This window comes from Dinoponera quadriceps, unplaced genomic scaffold (genome assembly GCF_001313825.1).
Source record: "Dinoponera quadriceps isolate SergipeBrazil2010 unplaced genomic scaffold, ASM131382v1 scaffold2159, whole genome shotgun sequence".
NCBI lineage: Eukaryota > Metazoa > Arthropoda > Insecta > Hymenoptera > Formicidae > Dinoponera > Dinoponera quadriceps.
The window spans coordinates 1,063,402-1,080,595 of NW_014556477.1; the positions used below are offsets into that span (position 1 = coordinate 1,063,402).

At 49.2% G+C, this 17,194-nt stretch overlaps 1 protein-coding gene across 7 annotated transcripts in view; it reads right to left on the reverse strand.

The window, feature by feature from the left end:
- The window catches only part of LOC106747522 (histone deacetylase 5), a 114,144-nt gene that overhangs the window by 64,014 nt on the left and 32,936 nt on the right, over window positions 1–17,194 (reverse strand). For 2 of the 7 annotated variants that reach the window (XM_014625112.1, XM_014625110.1), the window contains exon 1: window positions 474–912. The exons of 4 other annotated variants lie outside the window; for them this stretch is intronic. In XM_014625112.1, coding sequence (XP_014480598.1) covers window positions 474–516 — 43 coding nt within the window. In that variant the 5' untranslated portion in view covers window positions 517–912. Of the gene's footprint in view, window positions 1–473; window positions 913–5,796; window positions 5,878–17,194 lie in introns of those variants that run through there. One more of the 7 variants, XM_014625109.1, reaches the window with a different exon arrangement.

Sequence of the window (17,194 nt, forward strand, 5' to 3'; positions counted from 1 at the left end):
GGGGGGGGGGGGAGTGAAGGAGAGAAGAGGAGACAAGTGAACGAAAGAATCTTCGCGTGTCTCTTCGCTGGAACAACGCGGACGCGCCACGACTGTCGACGTGTTTATCCGAGCGCAGATATACGCGCGCGCAAAAAAAAGAAAAAGGACGGAGCAACGGCGGCGACCAACGGCGCGGACGGATTGCGCGCGTTATCGAGTAAATACGAAGAGGAGCACGGCAGCGTTAAAGAAACGATCCGCTCTCTCGCGCGCGTCCTCCGTTCTCGAGTCCCGCTGCGCACGCGAGAGAGAGAGAGAAAGAAAGAGAGAGGGAGGGAGAGACGCGACGTCGGCAACGACTGCGGCGGCGAACGGCACCACTCCGTGCGCTCCTCATTGCGACACCGCTCTCCGTGAAATCGCGAAAATATGGCGGCCGCGCGCCGCGTATCTCGAACAACCGCGCGAAAAAGTACAATTTCTCCGTTTACCTCTGTGTGTGTGCGTTCGTGTGTACGTGACGCGCGCCAGCATCCGCTCAGTCCCGGCGTCCTCCACTCCCGTAATTCCCAGTGAGACAGACGATGACGACGAATGCGACGACGACACTTTACTCTCGAATCTGCCACCAGAGCGTTCGCGCTCTTCCCTCCCGCTCCGTCCAGTCGCGGAGGAACTCGGAACTGTTCACACGCTCGCGACGATCGCACACACGGCCGGCCGACGCGACGACGGGACTGTCATCGGCTGCGAGAACGACGACGATGACAACACACCGAGACGTAGTAAACGCGCGAGAGCAACGTCGCTGCAGCCGGGAGACGCGCTGGCGACGGGCTGCTACTACGCGAGGCGAAGGTCGCATACGACAACACGCGGAATCAACGTGGATTCGCACCGCGCGGCACCCGAGAGAGAACTGCCGCGCCGTGGCCGTCCGTCCGTCCGTGCCCCCGCTTCGCGCCACACTTCACGCGCCACCGCCGACGAGGGCGCCGCCCCGCGGCCGCCGCCGCAGACTCGATTATTTATAGAGAGACCCAGCATTGTTGTGTCCACGCGCTCTCTCGCCAGGGCCGTTCATCTCCGAGGCCCCTCGTCGGGGCGACTCGGCCGCGAAATTGTAATTCCGAAATCAATCATTCAAGTAAAGATCCTTTCAATTTTTCCGCAGAAAGAAGCGGAAGAAAATTCGCGGGAGAAATGAAGGAAAAAAAGAACTCTTCTTGACGAACTTGACGTTCTTGACGATTTTCACACGGAAGGAAGGAAAAACATGGGCTTCTCCGACCCTTGGGAACTTTATACCGAGAGCCCTCGCGCGACAGGAGAGCGTGACGAAACTGAAATTATGTCGCGATTCACGCGTGATGAACCGTGCGGTGTTCACGCTGCGTTCTTGATCGCGAGATTTGTTCATCGCGTTGTCGCTGGTCCCGCTGCTCTTTTCAAACGAATCTCTCTCTCTCTGGTATCGTTCGTCGCCGATGACCGTGTTGGAAAGCGAGTCCTTTGTCCCGCAGGTCGCTAAGAACGCGTAGCTGGACGGATAATCGCAGATGCTCGCGCGACACGTGTCCAATGCGAGCGTTCCGCGCGAAGGATCGAGGCGGCGATGTAAATGCGCGTCGCGCAAACGTGCCTTACGATGTGCACCGGTGGGCGGTTCGTACGTCATGCTATTCAACTGTTTCCTCGTCACAAATAGATGTGCCCGATTAATCACGGAGAGAGCGAGCCCGAGGGGCTCGCCTTATTACGCGCTTGAAAGATCGATATTTTTCCTGCGGCTGATATTTATATCCCGATCGGTTGTATATACCCCGTCGCCCCCCCTCACCAATTACGTCTACCCACGTGAGAGACATAATACGCGTCCACCAACGCGATACTTAACCAACGTTTACCCGCGCGCGCGCCACCGTGTAGAGAGCCGTTAAATTTCTGGCATACCGCGTCGCCGCCGTCGCCGCGTTTAACGCTAAATGCGGCTGTGCGTCGCCGATCCTTCCGCTTACGCACGATGATGCGATGCGTACGACGGCGACGAGGATCGAGAAGCAGCTGGGGATATTCACGCTCTTCCGAGCTTCGCTTCGATCTTTTCATACGGGAAAAGCGTAAGGTAAAAGCACCGACGCAAGGGGAAAATTAATTCCGTCGGTGTAACCGAATTTTCCGTCGCCCGGCGACCGGAGACGAAAATTCGGCTGCGGGAAGATCCCCGGAGGAGGTTTCTGCTCGGTCAAACTGTTTTCCAATTGTCTCAACCGAGTTTCGATGCGGCTGAATGTTCACACGAATCTTCTCATCGCCGAATTTTTACTTCTCGTCACGGAATTTTCATTTCCCTGTTCCGTCGCAGGAACTGAGTCTCTTTTTCCGCGCGTACTCGCACCTAACTGTGATTTCAACATTCTCGTTGTTTTGGTCTTTAAATACGAGATGTTTGATCGTATGAGATATAAAATATTTATATATATTCAATATATGTATATCTACGTTGAAAGTTTGAGTATTCGTATTTAAAGACCAAAACAATCAGAGAAACCTAACAGAACTAAGTACGTGTCCGAAAATTGGTATTTTTGCCTAGCTGACTCTTTCTGTACGCTTCAACGCGAACGAATCTCGCGATCGGAGCGAGATCTTCGAACTCGACTCAAATGAAATTCGCGATCGCTGTAAGCTTGAAATACCGCCGAGATATCGCTTCGGCGAGATCACGAACGGTGGGGACTATTCCTGGGAAGATCATATTTTCCTTTTATATTTGAAATTTCAATAAATATTTCAATAAAGCCCGCGAGTTTCAATGCGACGAAACGGAATGGATTAAAAATGCATCATTCTTATCGAGAGTTCGTGGGCGCTGGGGCCGGCTGCTTCCGGAAGCAGTCCCTTATCGCCGGTCCATTGTTTTCCCCGCCTTAATTCACCGAAATCGTGCAATAATCAGCGAGCACGTCGCCGGCGTTAATGACACTGCACAGATTACGCTTATCGACTCGTACGTTCGCGATACGCGAAGGAAAAGTATAGTAGACGTAGTCATGCTATGCATCATCATTCATTCAGAGTCTCGGTTTCAAGCTCTCGTTAATTGACACACGGGATGTTAATGTCGACGCATTAAAATCCGACTGAGACGATGGTCTTTTCTTTTTTCCTTTCGAAAGATTTTCTTTTCTTTTTCGGGAGAATTTCGACTTTAAATTTGCAAAAGTACATCTATTGTTGAAATCGAGGCCAGCAATTTCGGCCACTGCCGTCTATGAAAATTTATCGCGTGTCATAGACAGGTTCGGTGTCGGGACGAGAATACCGCACGATAATCTCTTGACCGCGTTATTTGAATAAACGGAAACATTATATCGTTCATTTGGGATTAATTATGCCGCTGCGTAAATTAACGCTCGTCGTCCGAGATCGCTTTTTTCTGATGCAATGTTGACGAGGATTGCGACATCGGTGATTTACATTTTACGAAAGATCGTCAGGAAGGAGAGCGTCGTTGAGAGCTTACCGAAAAATTCACGTTGAGCGCTGCGCGAACGGCACGGAGGAACGAAAGTTGCCAAATCAAGTATACCGCGGAACCGAAACTTATAGCATTCCGATAAATCCGATCTGTCAGAAAAAGAAGAAAATGGATGGAGAAAAAACCTTTACATCAGCCGTGATTAATAAATAAGCGAATGTTTACGTCAAGTGTTCGTGTCAAAATATCAACCAAGACCTCGTAAACACGGCAGGTGAAGGTAAAAATATGAGATATCAGCGTCGACATTTAGTCGCCGGAATAAAAAAAAGTGAAATAGTGACTTAATGACAAAAAAGGTAACAAAAAATGACCTCTCAGATACCAAAATAATAATCAAGTGACATTTTTGGTCAAAATCTGAGAGCAACTAAGGCCATTTAAACAAAAGAATAACATTTATTTTTACTTTCCCGGGTTAATCTTGTTAAAGTCTCGTTAATATCCTGCTTCTAATAACGATATTTTAAGCGCAATTGAAGTTAAGCGTGCCTGAGAACTGTCATTGGAAACTGACAACGGTAACCGAGTCTTCTCACTTTAACGAGCAGTCTATTACCGGATTCGGTAAATAAAATATATATATGAATTGAACTCTATTACCGACATGTATTTTATTTTTCATAAAAATTATTAGAATACATATTTTCGCTCCGGTAAGAAACAAAGTTTTATTTTGAGAAAGAAATTTTCGACATTACGCCAACCAGAGAAAAGACGAAATTAAAATCAAGCGATTTAAAAACGTTCTTTAAATGTAAAAAGAACTTTAATGTCGGATAAACTATAAATAACCTGAATGCTAATGAATGCTAATATATTCAATTATCAGAAAACATTTATCGTGCTATTTTCGACTACCTTACTTTTTATAATTCCTTGAAAAAACCGGGTTCTATCGGTAATAGGATCAGCTTCGCTAATGGGATCTTTTACCCTGTAGTAGACTATTTTGGACGAAAGTGAATTTTTTAGTGACTCGTCAAAAGAAGAAGTGACAAAAGGTGACTCAAGTGACTGGATGGTAGCGCTGAGATATTTATCCGCGTTGTATTCTCGCGGATGTAACTTTTTATCTTATCGCCCCGCGCGCTCACCTATATTTCGACGATCACGCGCGACCCGCGTCATCTGAAATTATGTTTTTCCCCAAAGCAAAAGGTCGAAACATCGTATCTCGATATTTCTATCTATTCTCGGTATTGGTATCTTTATGTGTGTTCACGTATCTCTCTCACACCGCCTATCTCCTCCACTTCGCACCTCCCCTCCCGCCCCCCGCCCGGCGACGGACGCGCGTCGCGTTTGAAAAACGCGCGGGAGTATCGGCGCGTGAGCGAGCTATCTCTCACAGGTGGTTCTCTTCGCGGAAAGTCGATTCGATGATAACCGCTGCGACTTAATTACGAAGTGTCGCGAGAAAAGTCGCCCTCCCTCGACGACGTCGCGAGTCTCCCCGTGTCTCCCCGTCTCTCTCATACGTGGCATATCGCGCACCTTTGACGAGCGTGCGCGCCTCCCGTCTAATTCGATCGCCGATGGAATCTTTTTTTCAGCCGGCGTATCTAAAAAAAAAAGAACCATCTTCCAATCACGCGTCGCCTTCCAAAAATAGCAGACAAGGTCACACCGCGGGTTTCTCCCTGCCTGCCAACCCTCGCCGCCCGCCCTAAACTCTATCGATCCATCGAGCCGGATACCGTTGAACACGCTCGCCGGATGGAGCGTAATTCGTCCCGCGAATATATATCGTCGTCGATCGCGAAAGAGGATATCGGAAAGTCGACGAGGGAGCCGCGGGAATTAGCGAAATCCGATGTTTACGGCGCTGTCCGGTGCATTGCAGTATAGCACGTTGTTTTCGCTGGAAGAGCCGCCGGTACTCCGCGGCTTCGCGATAAAATCGATAAGCGTGTTACGTCACGGTGAGCGAGAGCGATCGAAAACGAAGCTGAGTCTCCCCCGTCTTTCCTCCGTCTTCTCGATAGACGCGACGGAGAACGTTTTCCCAGGGGGAGGAGGGCAATATTCCCAAGGGAGAACCTGTCCCTCCCCCGGAGGGACGCTTCGCGAGCTCGCAGAGAGCGGGATGTAATTTCAACGCGGCGTTAACACGCCGTGAGCACGTAGCGGGGTATTTTTATAATTTGTGCAAAAGATCGTGCGCGGCAAGTCGGACGGCTCTAATACATTCAGAGGCTCTCTCGTTGCTTCCAGGCTATTTATAGCGGACCGCTCGATATGATGTACCGACTTTATTTTTAGCTGCTTACCTAGCTACACACGCCTAGCCCTTTCACCCCTTCGCTATGACACCTCTGACTGCCGGGCGTGCGAAAACCTCGTTCGCTTACCTGAAAAAGAAGAGTGAATCTTTCGTAACCAGAAATTTTGCGTTTCGTAACGAGCGCGTGTCATTGTCGATTCCGGATCCAACTTGCAGTCGCGGGGACATTTTTCTCGCAAGGCGGACTTCGAAAAAACGAAGTCGGGACCGAACGGGTACTCGCAAACATTTCTGATAAATTGCCAATTTTTTCCCCCCCGCCACAAACGAGACTTGACAAGTTTTCCGTAAATTAATGGTTGTTGATGTAATTTCAGAGAGTTGAGCGTCATCAATTAATCGCGCCATTTCGAGGAATCGCTTTTGCGCAGCATTGGGAGATGTTAAAACGGGCCGAAATCGTACGTACGGATTTCAATCTTCGATTTACACGCTCGCTGCGACTAAATTCTCGACGAGAAACGCGGACTCGCGCGCGCTCTCTCTCGGTAGGCTCACGTGGAAGGCAAGGCGCGAGGATCGCATCGAGCTGTCTCGATCTCAGCATGAGGTCGTCCGGAGCGTATAAATACGCGTCTTTAAAAAGCCGACCGTTCCGCTTTTAAAAAACCGCGGCATCTCGTCGTAGACGAGGCGCTTTCGGGGTGGCTCGTGTTTCTACGAAGCGTCACTTACACTCGGTAGGCCGGGAAGACGCGTAAGACGCTAAAACGGCGACGGGGCAGATTTTCAATATCCACGTGTCGGTGCTTTCGTCGTAACGAAGGCACATTTAACTCTGCAACTCACAAAATTAACAAACAGCTCGAAATGTCAAAGGAGAATCTACAAATCGTTGAGTTTTTAATATTTCAAACAGGAGTTCCGAACAAATTTCGCCGTTCGAACGTCGAATTTCTTTGTTTCGTCTAGTTCTGTCGAGGAATTTATAATACATAATTTCAGAGTGATTACCCACGATCAAACTAACGAGCGCACGAGTTTTACCGTCACCGCTTTGATCCGTAGTATCTGGCCGCGAGGAGGGAAGACAGATAGCGGATAAAACGCGCAACAATCTTCTACGACGAGTAAATTTACATTCCGAATCCTGTCCGAATTGGCGAAATTGATTACCGCGCGATGTAGTATAACGGGACGGAGGAGCAGCATCTCGAGGAGAGTGGCTCGGTTAGGCAGGCACTCTCCTCCTCGCGGTAGTACCGCGCACATATGTGTACTAGTACGAAAATAGTGACCGGCTCGTTCGAAAATACCGACCGCTAAAAATACGGACAAAAATAAACGTCCGCACGTGTAAAAACACGCATTAATATTCGCCGCTCATCCGACCAGCCGACGTTTCCATGCCATCGTATTGGAGAGAGGACCATCGCGAGAGAGTGGAACAAAGACGGACACAAGTCGATGAGGGAGAGAGCGAAGGAGAAGGGGGAGTAGGAGGAAGAGGAGGGTAAAAATCTACGCGGCGGACAAAGCGCGCGGACGGGCGGCGAGGCGAGGAAGACGAAGGAAGATGAAGCGTGAGAAGAGGCGAGAAAAGGCGGTAGAGAGAGAGTGCAGCGCGCGCGCGCGCGATACCCTCGCTCGGGGATCTTTAAACAAATTTTCTCTCTCTCTCTCTCTTTCTCGCTCTCCCTCGCCCGACGCGACGATACTCGCCGGACGTCTTGACCAAAATAATCTCGGAATCGTGTCCTAGATTCCACGAGTCGTTTCCCGATCAGCCGAGTTAACACGGAGAGAAGATCGGTCTCGGCGAGGCGTTGAAGAAATAACACCTTAGGTCGTGTGTGTACAATAAGAGATCAAATTCCGGGTACACACGTAAACAACTCACGACGATTTGCAACGGCTGATGTCGCATTTCACGAGCTTACTAATAATTTCACACGGAGAAGAAGGTCTCGAATATCTCTCCGTCACTGGCAATCTCGGATGTAATTCTTTCGAAGATAGCTATTTGGGGGAGGAAGGGGGGGGAGAGAACAGGGAAGATCCATGCGAGATTTTCGAGTTCGCATTCGTGGCGCTCTCGTGTCGCGTTTATCACGATCACTCGTCGATTCCCCGCTGCGAAATTCGCGTGACTCGTACGAGCACGAGTACACGAAGGAGAGAGAGAGAGAGAGATGGACCCGGGGACTTGACAGAAAAATCGCCGGGCGAGAGAGCGGCCTGGCGCCACCGTGACAGCGCGAGGCGGCGGCGCCGTCTTTTCTGACTCACGGGAAGCACGACGAAAAAGACAGCACAATGCGACGAAGGGTGGCGACCGCCGCCGCCGCTGCCGACGCCGCCGCCTTCGAGCGATCGTGGTGTTGCTAGGGGAAACCCTGATATTTCGCGCGTGACCCATAATCGCGGGACACTGCCTCGCGAAATGCGCCAGTGCGTCATCCGCACCCGCCACGAGTCGACCCGACGACGAAGCGTCCCAATGTTGTAACCCGACGTCCCTCGAATGTTTATTAAACGGGGAAACAGTGAGAGCGGAAATATCCCGAGCGACTGACGGAATTTACATCTTTGAGAGTAAAGCTCACGAGCTTGAGAGAATCTCTCTTTCTTCTCTTTTCCCCCTCTCTCACCCTCTCTTTCTTCGCTCTTTATCCTGCTTTCCCGCGCACAATCGGTCTCAGTTGGCACAGTTGGACCGACGTGAGTAAAGATCAAAAAGAATCAAGCCCGTTGTGCCGGGAAATCTATCATCCTTTCACCGGGAAAGGTACACCTTTTCGGAAGAATTTTTTTTCCCAAGCGAATACGAGTTTCTCGCGTTTCTCACAATTCATTCTCCTCATCGTCGTCGTATAGCGAATATGTCGCGACGCGTAAGACGATGAGTAAAATGATTCAACTCAGTGTAAGACGACAAGAGGGAACTGCTCCGACGTAATCTCACGATTTTCCTGGATGGCGGAGGAATTAAGCGAACGGGGCAGCACCTTCCTCCCGGCTGCTTCTCGAGCAGCCAGCACAGCGGATCCATTCGTTCCCGCCGGCGCGCGGCCGTCAGCGCCGTCATCGTCGTCATCGTCGTAGGTTAACAGGTAGGGACTGTTCCGCCACTCCTGCCGCTCGATCCGCCGGGGGAGGTGGTCAGGGGAGGCCGAGGGGGGAAGGTGAGGAGAGCCCGAGCTATTTATAGCATCGTAGGTCTTTCGTGGGAGGACCGAGTGGGACGAGGCTGCGCGACGACCGGCGGTGGCGGGCAGGGAAGTGGAAACGTGTCAGGGGTGGTGTTCGAGGAGTCTGAGGGAGACGGCAGCAAGGGTCTGAAGAGAGGTGAAGAGGGAGACAAGGGAGAGGGTGCGAGGGGGAGAGAGAGAGAGAGGGTGGAGCAGGAAAGCGCAGAAGCGAGTGAGGGCGAAGTGGAGGAACACAGCGGCAGAGGGGTGACGGTAAGGGTGAAGAGGAAAGCGAAGGGTGAGGAGGGACGCGGGAGGTGACGGTCGCTATAAATAGAACCGGCACTCAGCCCGTGGACTCTTCTGGGGTGACCTTTGCGAGAGAAAGAGGGGAAGAGAGAGAGAGAGAGAGAGGCTACGTCGGCTTCCACGACGCTATTAGGCTAGGTTATTGGTTCGCCCTCGTGTCTCGCTCTCTCTCTCTCTCTCTCTTTCTCTATCTATCTCCCTGCTGGGTTGGGCGCCACCGGCCGCGAATCTGGGTTATGTTTACTACCCCCGTCCGGCCTCCCGGCGGCCCTGTTCCGTGGGTCGCGGCGCCGCTTTATTCGCGCGAAAACGTCGCGACCGACACGCGAGAAGCATGTTTCACGAATGCATGCTCCGGATGCACCCTTGTTGCAGCGGTACAGGAAGGACGCGAGAGGTTGAAAAAGGGGTTGTTCGACGATTCGCCGATATCGCACTTCCAATTGATACGAGATAGCATGTCGCAGCTCGATTCGCTGCGTTTCCTATAGGTAACTTTCCGCATATTATTTCCGATTCGTTTTATTCCTTAGAGGACACGGATAAGGTATTGCGGCATAAAGGCAAATATTATTAATCCTTAATCCTTACACGATGTAGAATTGCTGAATCTTATTAAGAGATTATATGATTTTTTTTAGTATTTACAGGTAGAAAGAGAGAGAGAGGGGGGAGGGGGAGGAGAGAGAAAACGGATATTAATAAAACTTCGTAGACTCGAAATAGGGGCTGTCGGTGCTACGTACAATTATGAAACGTCGAGCTCGCAAAGACGGACTTGCGATCACGAAAGAAATAACAAAACGGCTCGACACGTGTAAATACAAAAATAAAGCGCGCCGCGTCGAAAAAGAAACACTGACGGAACGAACTTTGATTACCGATCTTTCCACCATGGAAGGAACGATCGCTTTGATCAGTGGCCGGGAGCACCAAAGTAAATACGCGATATAATATACGGAGATCAAAGCGGGCGTATTGTCGTTGACGAGAGCAAAAGTCTAATCAAGTTAAACCTAAATCATTTATCGCAATTAAAACATTTATTCCCGCACCGGCTCGCAATTCTCAGCGTGCTGCTTTCTGGCTTACCGAATTTCGACGCCCGAGCATCTATCACCCTTCATATCAGTCCCCGTTTTATGTAATAATTGTCACACATGCACGAATAAACGCACGTAACAAATAACGCGCAGCGTCACGGAATACCTATTAGTTTTTCGTCGCATAATTGCACGCGGAGTGGGAATACAACGGAAAGCCGCGGAATTGAACAACCCTCCAACTGCTTTTACTTAGAGAGATCTCAGACCTGGATTTAATTGTCCGATTTCCCGATCTTTATGAATCTCTGATATATACTTTCTCAACGTCAAGGTTTGTTTTCTCCGTCGCGCGGAAAAGCTGGTTTTGAACTATCATTGTCGCAAGAACTCCTCCATTGCTCCCCGCACATTTCCGTCGAGATAAGTTTGCGGTGAGAACTGGACTAGGGGCAACGCGTTCGTTATGCAACGACACGAAGAAAGACTTAACTCGAGTTGAAATTATGACGCTACTTTGACGCTCTCACAAGGATAGTTTACGCTCACTTAAAGAGATGATACATAGAAAAAAAGATTCCTTTGGATTTAGTATACATGTTTGTTTGACTTGGATTTATTTTATGTTTAATATTAATATTTAATATAAACAACGTAATTTAATATTAAATAACATTTTGTTCGAATGAAAATATTCTTTCACGAAATTTCTCGAATAAACCATGTTATTCGATAGAAAAACAGTATTATTTACAGGAAATAATGTTTAATTTTCAATCAAAGAAAATTTTATTTGATTATACATTAAATATTGTTCCACTGGAACAGAAAAGTTTTTCAATAGTTTTCTAACCTATTTTGACGATATCGACACTTGTTAACTCCCTTCTTGAACCTTTAATTCTACATATTTAATTTGACCGCCACCTTGAATAATCTACTTTGACGCTAAAGCAGCGTAAGCGAAAATTAAAGACATCATCGGGGTCAAAGCAGACGTAAGTTATATTATTCAAATTGAACCTATTTTACTATTTTAGCTCCTATTGTGTACAATTCAAGATTTGCTGTAGGAACAAAATTTTGATTCGGAAACGCTGACCGGACACTTCTCACACATAACACGCGTACACATTAGCGAAACGCGTTGGGAATAATTGCGCGCGATGACGACTAAATTTGCGCCAGGCAACCTGTCAGTCGTACGTCCGTCTGTCCGTTGGACGCAAAGTTTTGGCGAAGCGTTCCGCGGAATCGAGCGTGACCGTAATTTGGTGCCAAACGCGTTCGCGACTAACATTAGTCTCACTGACTCCGGATGTGGACAGACGAAGTACCATTTTGGACTTCGACTTTGTCGTAAGATGCATCATTCGTCCCCTTCGCAAGCACAGATTATTAATATCCCATTAACGCGGCCGTTTGGTACCCAAATCCCAGAAAGATAACATCGTACACGGTAAACAATTTTGTGTTAAATTCAACACATTTCATATGTCTTAAACAGTCCACCTAAATTTTTGTTAATTTTGTACATTTTTACTAATTTAACACAGAACACAAGGTGAATACGTTGGAAAGTATCACAAATATTATGTCAAAAATTAACATAAAATGAATACGTTAATCGAACTGAATCACTGAAGTATAGAAACACTTACACATGTTGAATATCAGCACGAAACGAAATATTGAGGTAACGTAAATGCAATATATATTAAATTAACACACAGGTGTGTCAAAGATTTAACAGAAAAACTTTAATAAGGACCGATTTTAACACAAGTACGTGTTTTTCTACTGGATATGCGGTTTTCCCAGTTACGAGATATCTCGGACGGTAAGCGTGAAAAGTGCGTTGTAACAATGAAAAATTCCCTAAAATAAATCAAGATAAATCAAGACAAGGTTCAAATTCTAGAGATATGTATCCTTGGGTTCCGACATAGAGAAGAAGAATCGCGACGACTCTATTTCATCTCGAGACTTAAGTCACAAGTAACGTCACGTAACTGTCGCGTAATCTTAACACATTAAGGGCGGGAGTCGTAGTAACTACGATTTAGCTCGACTGCTGCTTAAGGGCGGGAGTCGTAGTAACTACGATTTATCTCGACTGCGGCTTAAAGGCGGGAGTCGTAGTAACTACGATTGAGCTCGACTGTACCTTAAAGTTTTTATGATCACACAAAATATCGCCCGCTCTAGGCCGAAAAACAAGGCGGGCGCCGCGCTACCTAGCATACTTTCGTCGAGATCGCCCGCCGTTAATGTGTTAACACTTATCGTAATAAGATTATGAAATTCGTATTTCTCCGAGATCGAATTTTCCGCAAGAGGGAACGATGAAGGGATGCATAGAACCTGGTGTGTTGCATCTTCCTCGCGAGTACGCGCACCGTCTTTACAATTTTTCACAGAACGGTCGACTGGCGGGACACTCATCGGGCTTCTGCGACATCTCGTGTACACGCATCTATCATTGCGTAAATGGGTAATAAACGTCCGGCGTGTTGCGTATCGCCACGTCGCGTCGAAGCATCCCGCGGCTTAAGGATATTTCACTGCTCTCTGTCTCGATAAGAGTTTAATTTATTGAAACGTGCGCCCACACGCTCGGGTAAGATTTAGATGCGCGATTTCGCCGCGTTAAACGAGAGAGACGACAGTGGGCGGGGGGACAGGATGCACCGGCTGTATTTTTCATCGCTGCGTACTGAAAGCATTTTATGCGAGCGCCGATGAAAAATGCAGCAACGAGCGCGAGATGAGTAATCGATGACAACATTGGTCGGCGCAGCAACGGCCGCACGGACAAAAATAGAAACGGCCGTGGTGCACGATCGATCGACGTGTTTTTCAGGCGGCGCTTTCGCCGTGAATCCAAATTTTCAGGAAGCCGCGAGAGGCTCGCGTCTGGCGGTAAATTTCGATGTCACACGAACAATCGCGTCGGAATTAGTTTCCCCGGTTGTATTTCATTCGTGCGCGATTCGCGCGCCAGCGCGAACTGCAAGACGTGTGCGAGAAAAAGAACAAGAGAGAGAGAGAGAGAGAAAGAGGGAGAGAAATATGGACAATAAATGTTTATTTACGACGTACTTCCAATCTCGATATCAGAGCCATTATCTCCCGCCGTTCGATCCGTTTTAATTGATCGGCGATAAATTTATAGACATTTCGCTGAACCAACCGGACGAGTCGCCGCGAGACGCGTGAATTTTCCCCGACATGCTGTCGCAAAGGGGGAAAAAGGAAGATTCCTTTTAATACGCAGAAAATCGTGCGAGAGATCCGCGCGATAAGCGAGGAATATATTTTATAGCCTCGCGGGACTCGCGCGCGCCATCGCGAAACTTTGCCGATTCGCCGACGGATGAGGGCGATTTATCGGGAAGACATCGAGAAGCCGTCGTAGCGTGCGCCAAGTTCGCGGATCGCGCGGAAGGACGCTGCTTGCTGCGAACGACGCGACTTTCTCGCGCATTTCTTCGCGCAACGAGAACGGAATCGGCGGGCAACACAGCGGGAGGCGCACCGTCCACCACCCAACCACCCACTCATCCACCCAACCAACCAACCAAGCAAGCAAGCAACTAAAGCAACCAACCACCCACCCACCCACACGAACGTAGCGCGGCAGTCTGTAACAAAATTAGCGCGGGCACAATGCGAACCCGCCTTCGCCCGAGAAAATAGAATTGGCAGGCTACCAAAGCCGAGTCTTGAATAGATTTGAACTATATGGATCCTTCCTCGCTCCCCCTCCGTCACCCTCCTTCTCTTTCCCCGCCCGTCGCTCGTTTGGGCATCGCGCGTCTCCTCGCCCATCGCTCTCTCGCATGCGGCCTTTGTGTGATGTAACGTGTCCTCATCGCTCGTTATTGCGTCCGTTATGCGCGTCGAATTAACGTCAAAATCCAGCGGGGGGACGCGCGGGGACCGCCCGCCGACCAGACGGGCGTGAAATTCGCGCGCGAATCGGACGACGCTACCCTTCTGCGTCGCCCGTTGCGGGATCTCGCCCGAGAATATTTTCCGGTCGGCGATTTTATCCCCACGGGGACTGCAGGCATTCCGCAAATTAATAATTTCACGCCGCCAATAATGGAACGGGTGAAACGCACTGGGAAATCGGGAATTCATAGCAACCAACCGACACGTGAACGACGGCACACGCCTCACACGCGACGAGTGCAAGTGTTCTCCGATGATAACACGTCGGATGTCGCGCGTTGCAAAAATTCTCGCCTTTCTCCGGCGAATCGCGCGATACCCCCGTTACGTAATACCGCCCTTCGCGTACGCAACGTGTGAAAATAACAGACGGATAACGGGGCGAGAACGATCGGGCGTTAGTTGGAAATTTCGCGAGAATCGTGCGCCGACGCGAAAGGCGAAAATTCGACAAGGCATTCGGCGGTTAAGGATTATCTGTCGGGGCGAACGACAGAGAGAGAGAAAAAGAGAGAGAGAGAGCGAAAATAAATGAGGAGCCGACGAAAATAAACGCCGGCCGCTATTTTGTGTGCGCGCCTCGTCGGCCGCGTGTCGGTATTAACGGCGAGTACGTGTGCCTGTCTGTGTGCGTGTACACGCGGTCGATTGTGTGCATGCGCGCGCGGTATGCGGCAAATTCGCTAATCCCACCCGTATACGCCGAGCACGCTCGTGTAACCATGCCGATGCTCCGAATACTCGAGGCTACGGCAGGCAGCTCGACCGAATATCGGCCGATCGTCCGCACATCGACGTCTCCCGATGTCTCCGGATTACGCGGCAATCACGCGGCCGCGATGATTTCGACACGGAAAATGTTCCGGCTGTTCGTGCCCTTCGTCGATTTCCCCCTCCTCGCGGGTCGCTCGCGGGGAAACTTCCGCTCGGCGGCTATCGTTGACGCCGCACGTGCCGCACGGCGCAGCGATAATTAAATTCTCGAAAGGAAGTATGGAAGAAAAAAACGTGAAGTCGAAACTCGATCGCCGTGAAGTTCTGCGACGACGAGCACGAGGCGACGCGAACGGGGCTGCGACAGCCCACGGGAAACGTAGGACGCAAGGGAAGAACGTAAGACGACGGCCCTATAGAAGAAATCAAAGGTAGCTCATCGGGGAATACCGAGCGCTGCATCGATTTTGCCACCGGGATTGCTCCCGTTTCTCTCTCTTTCTCTCTCCCTCTCTCTCTCCCCTCGCTCTCTTTCTCCCTGCATCGCGACCGTTACGCGAGCACCGTGGACTCGTGTCGACCCACTTTCCGAAGAAAACTTACTTCCTCCATAAATGATCGCGCGAAAGCTACGGAACTGTTGCCATACCGACGCGAGCTTGTTGCCGGACGCGCACACGCGGAATATCGAATAAAAATATCAAATCGAGGGACGTCCCGCGAGATACGTCCGTCCGCTGCGCTTTCATACGCTTAGTGCCGTTAGCGACTTTAATTATTGGCGCGTGTTTAACGTGTTAAACGTTAAAAAGCGACAAGTGCGACAGCCGGAGCTGCGGGCGCACTCGAGCCGATCGAGGCGATTCGATATCGGGGAAAAGTTAATCGCGCGATCGGATCGCCCGCACGTGCTGAAAACGAGAGCTTCCTCGGGCCGATATCCGGCAATCAATTTCCGCGCGCGCTCGCGCGGTGGCGTTCCTCGAATCGACGGTAGACGAGCGCTCCCGGCCGAGACACGTGCGAGGAAAATACGTTCGCGCAATGTGCATGTGCTGCATCGTGCCCGAGCCTCTAAATCGCGTGCGACGCGTGTACGCGTTAATCCATCATCGGGAGACCTTGACCTTCCTACGTCGCCGTAGGGCGTCCTTTCGCGATCTAATCATCGCGTAGGCTTGAGCGCGCGCGCTTGCTTACGAAATTCCATCTCGCGTTTCCGTTCGGAGCGGATTCCTCCGCGGAGAAACGAATCCACGTTGGGGATTGGTAAAGTACGAATTACGAGAATCTCGATCTCACGAGGACTCGACGAGGTGTCGAGTTTTTCCGAAGGAAATTTTGTGCACAGGGAAAGAGGTTTCTTTGCTTTTAGTGCACGTGGTTGTTTGATATAACAACATAATTTAATGTCAAATTTTATTCGGGTGAAAATGTTGCTTCACTAGATAGATAAAAGAGACAGTATTGTTTCTAGAAGAAATTATGTTGAGTTCAATAAAGGAAAATTTTTGGTTATACATTAAATATTGCTCCACTGAAACATAAAAAGATGTTCTTTAATATTTTTCTAACATAGTGTTACTTCTTTCAAATGATTTATTACTTGTGACAACCATTTGTAATATTTGGATGAAAATAAAAAAAAAGAAATATGTTATCTGACGTAAAGAGATATGTATTGTTTGAGGAACCAAATAACCCTATTTGTTGAATCAAACATGTGTTCGTTTGCTCCATTTGAAGAGACAAATGCGTTTCCACCAAAGAAATTGTATTAAATCCAAAGAAATCCTTTTCTCTGTATATCTTTCTTCTTCAAGTCATATATGTGTAGGGAAAAGGAAAGAGAGAGGGGGGGGGGGAGAGAGAGAGAGAGAATTATGTATATATAGTGAAGAATAAAACGCGATGTCCTTGCTTGGTTACAGCTTGTGCTTGCAATGGAAGGGACACGTGTATTGCTACCTGCAACCTCGGCGTGCCGGATGAAATGTGTTCGCGAATAACGGTCGGAATAATTCAGAGTGCGGAATTTGTGAGAAAAAAATGTATCATCATATATTTCACGATTTACACACACGTGTGTTTGCGAACGCATATTGAAAATTTTTATCCGCGTTATTCGCGCATACTTCGTTCTGTTCAACACCGCCTGAAGCGACCCTACAGTCACGGAATCGCGAATACAAACGGGGATCTCTCGAGAGAATCGCGGTCGTACCGATGA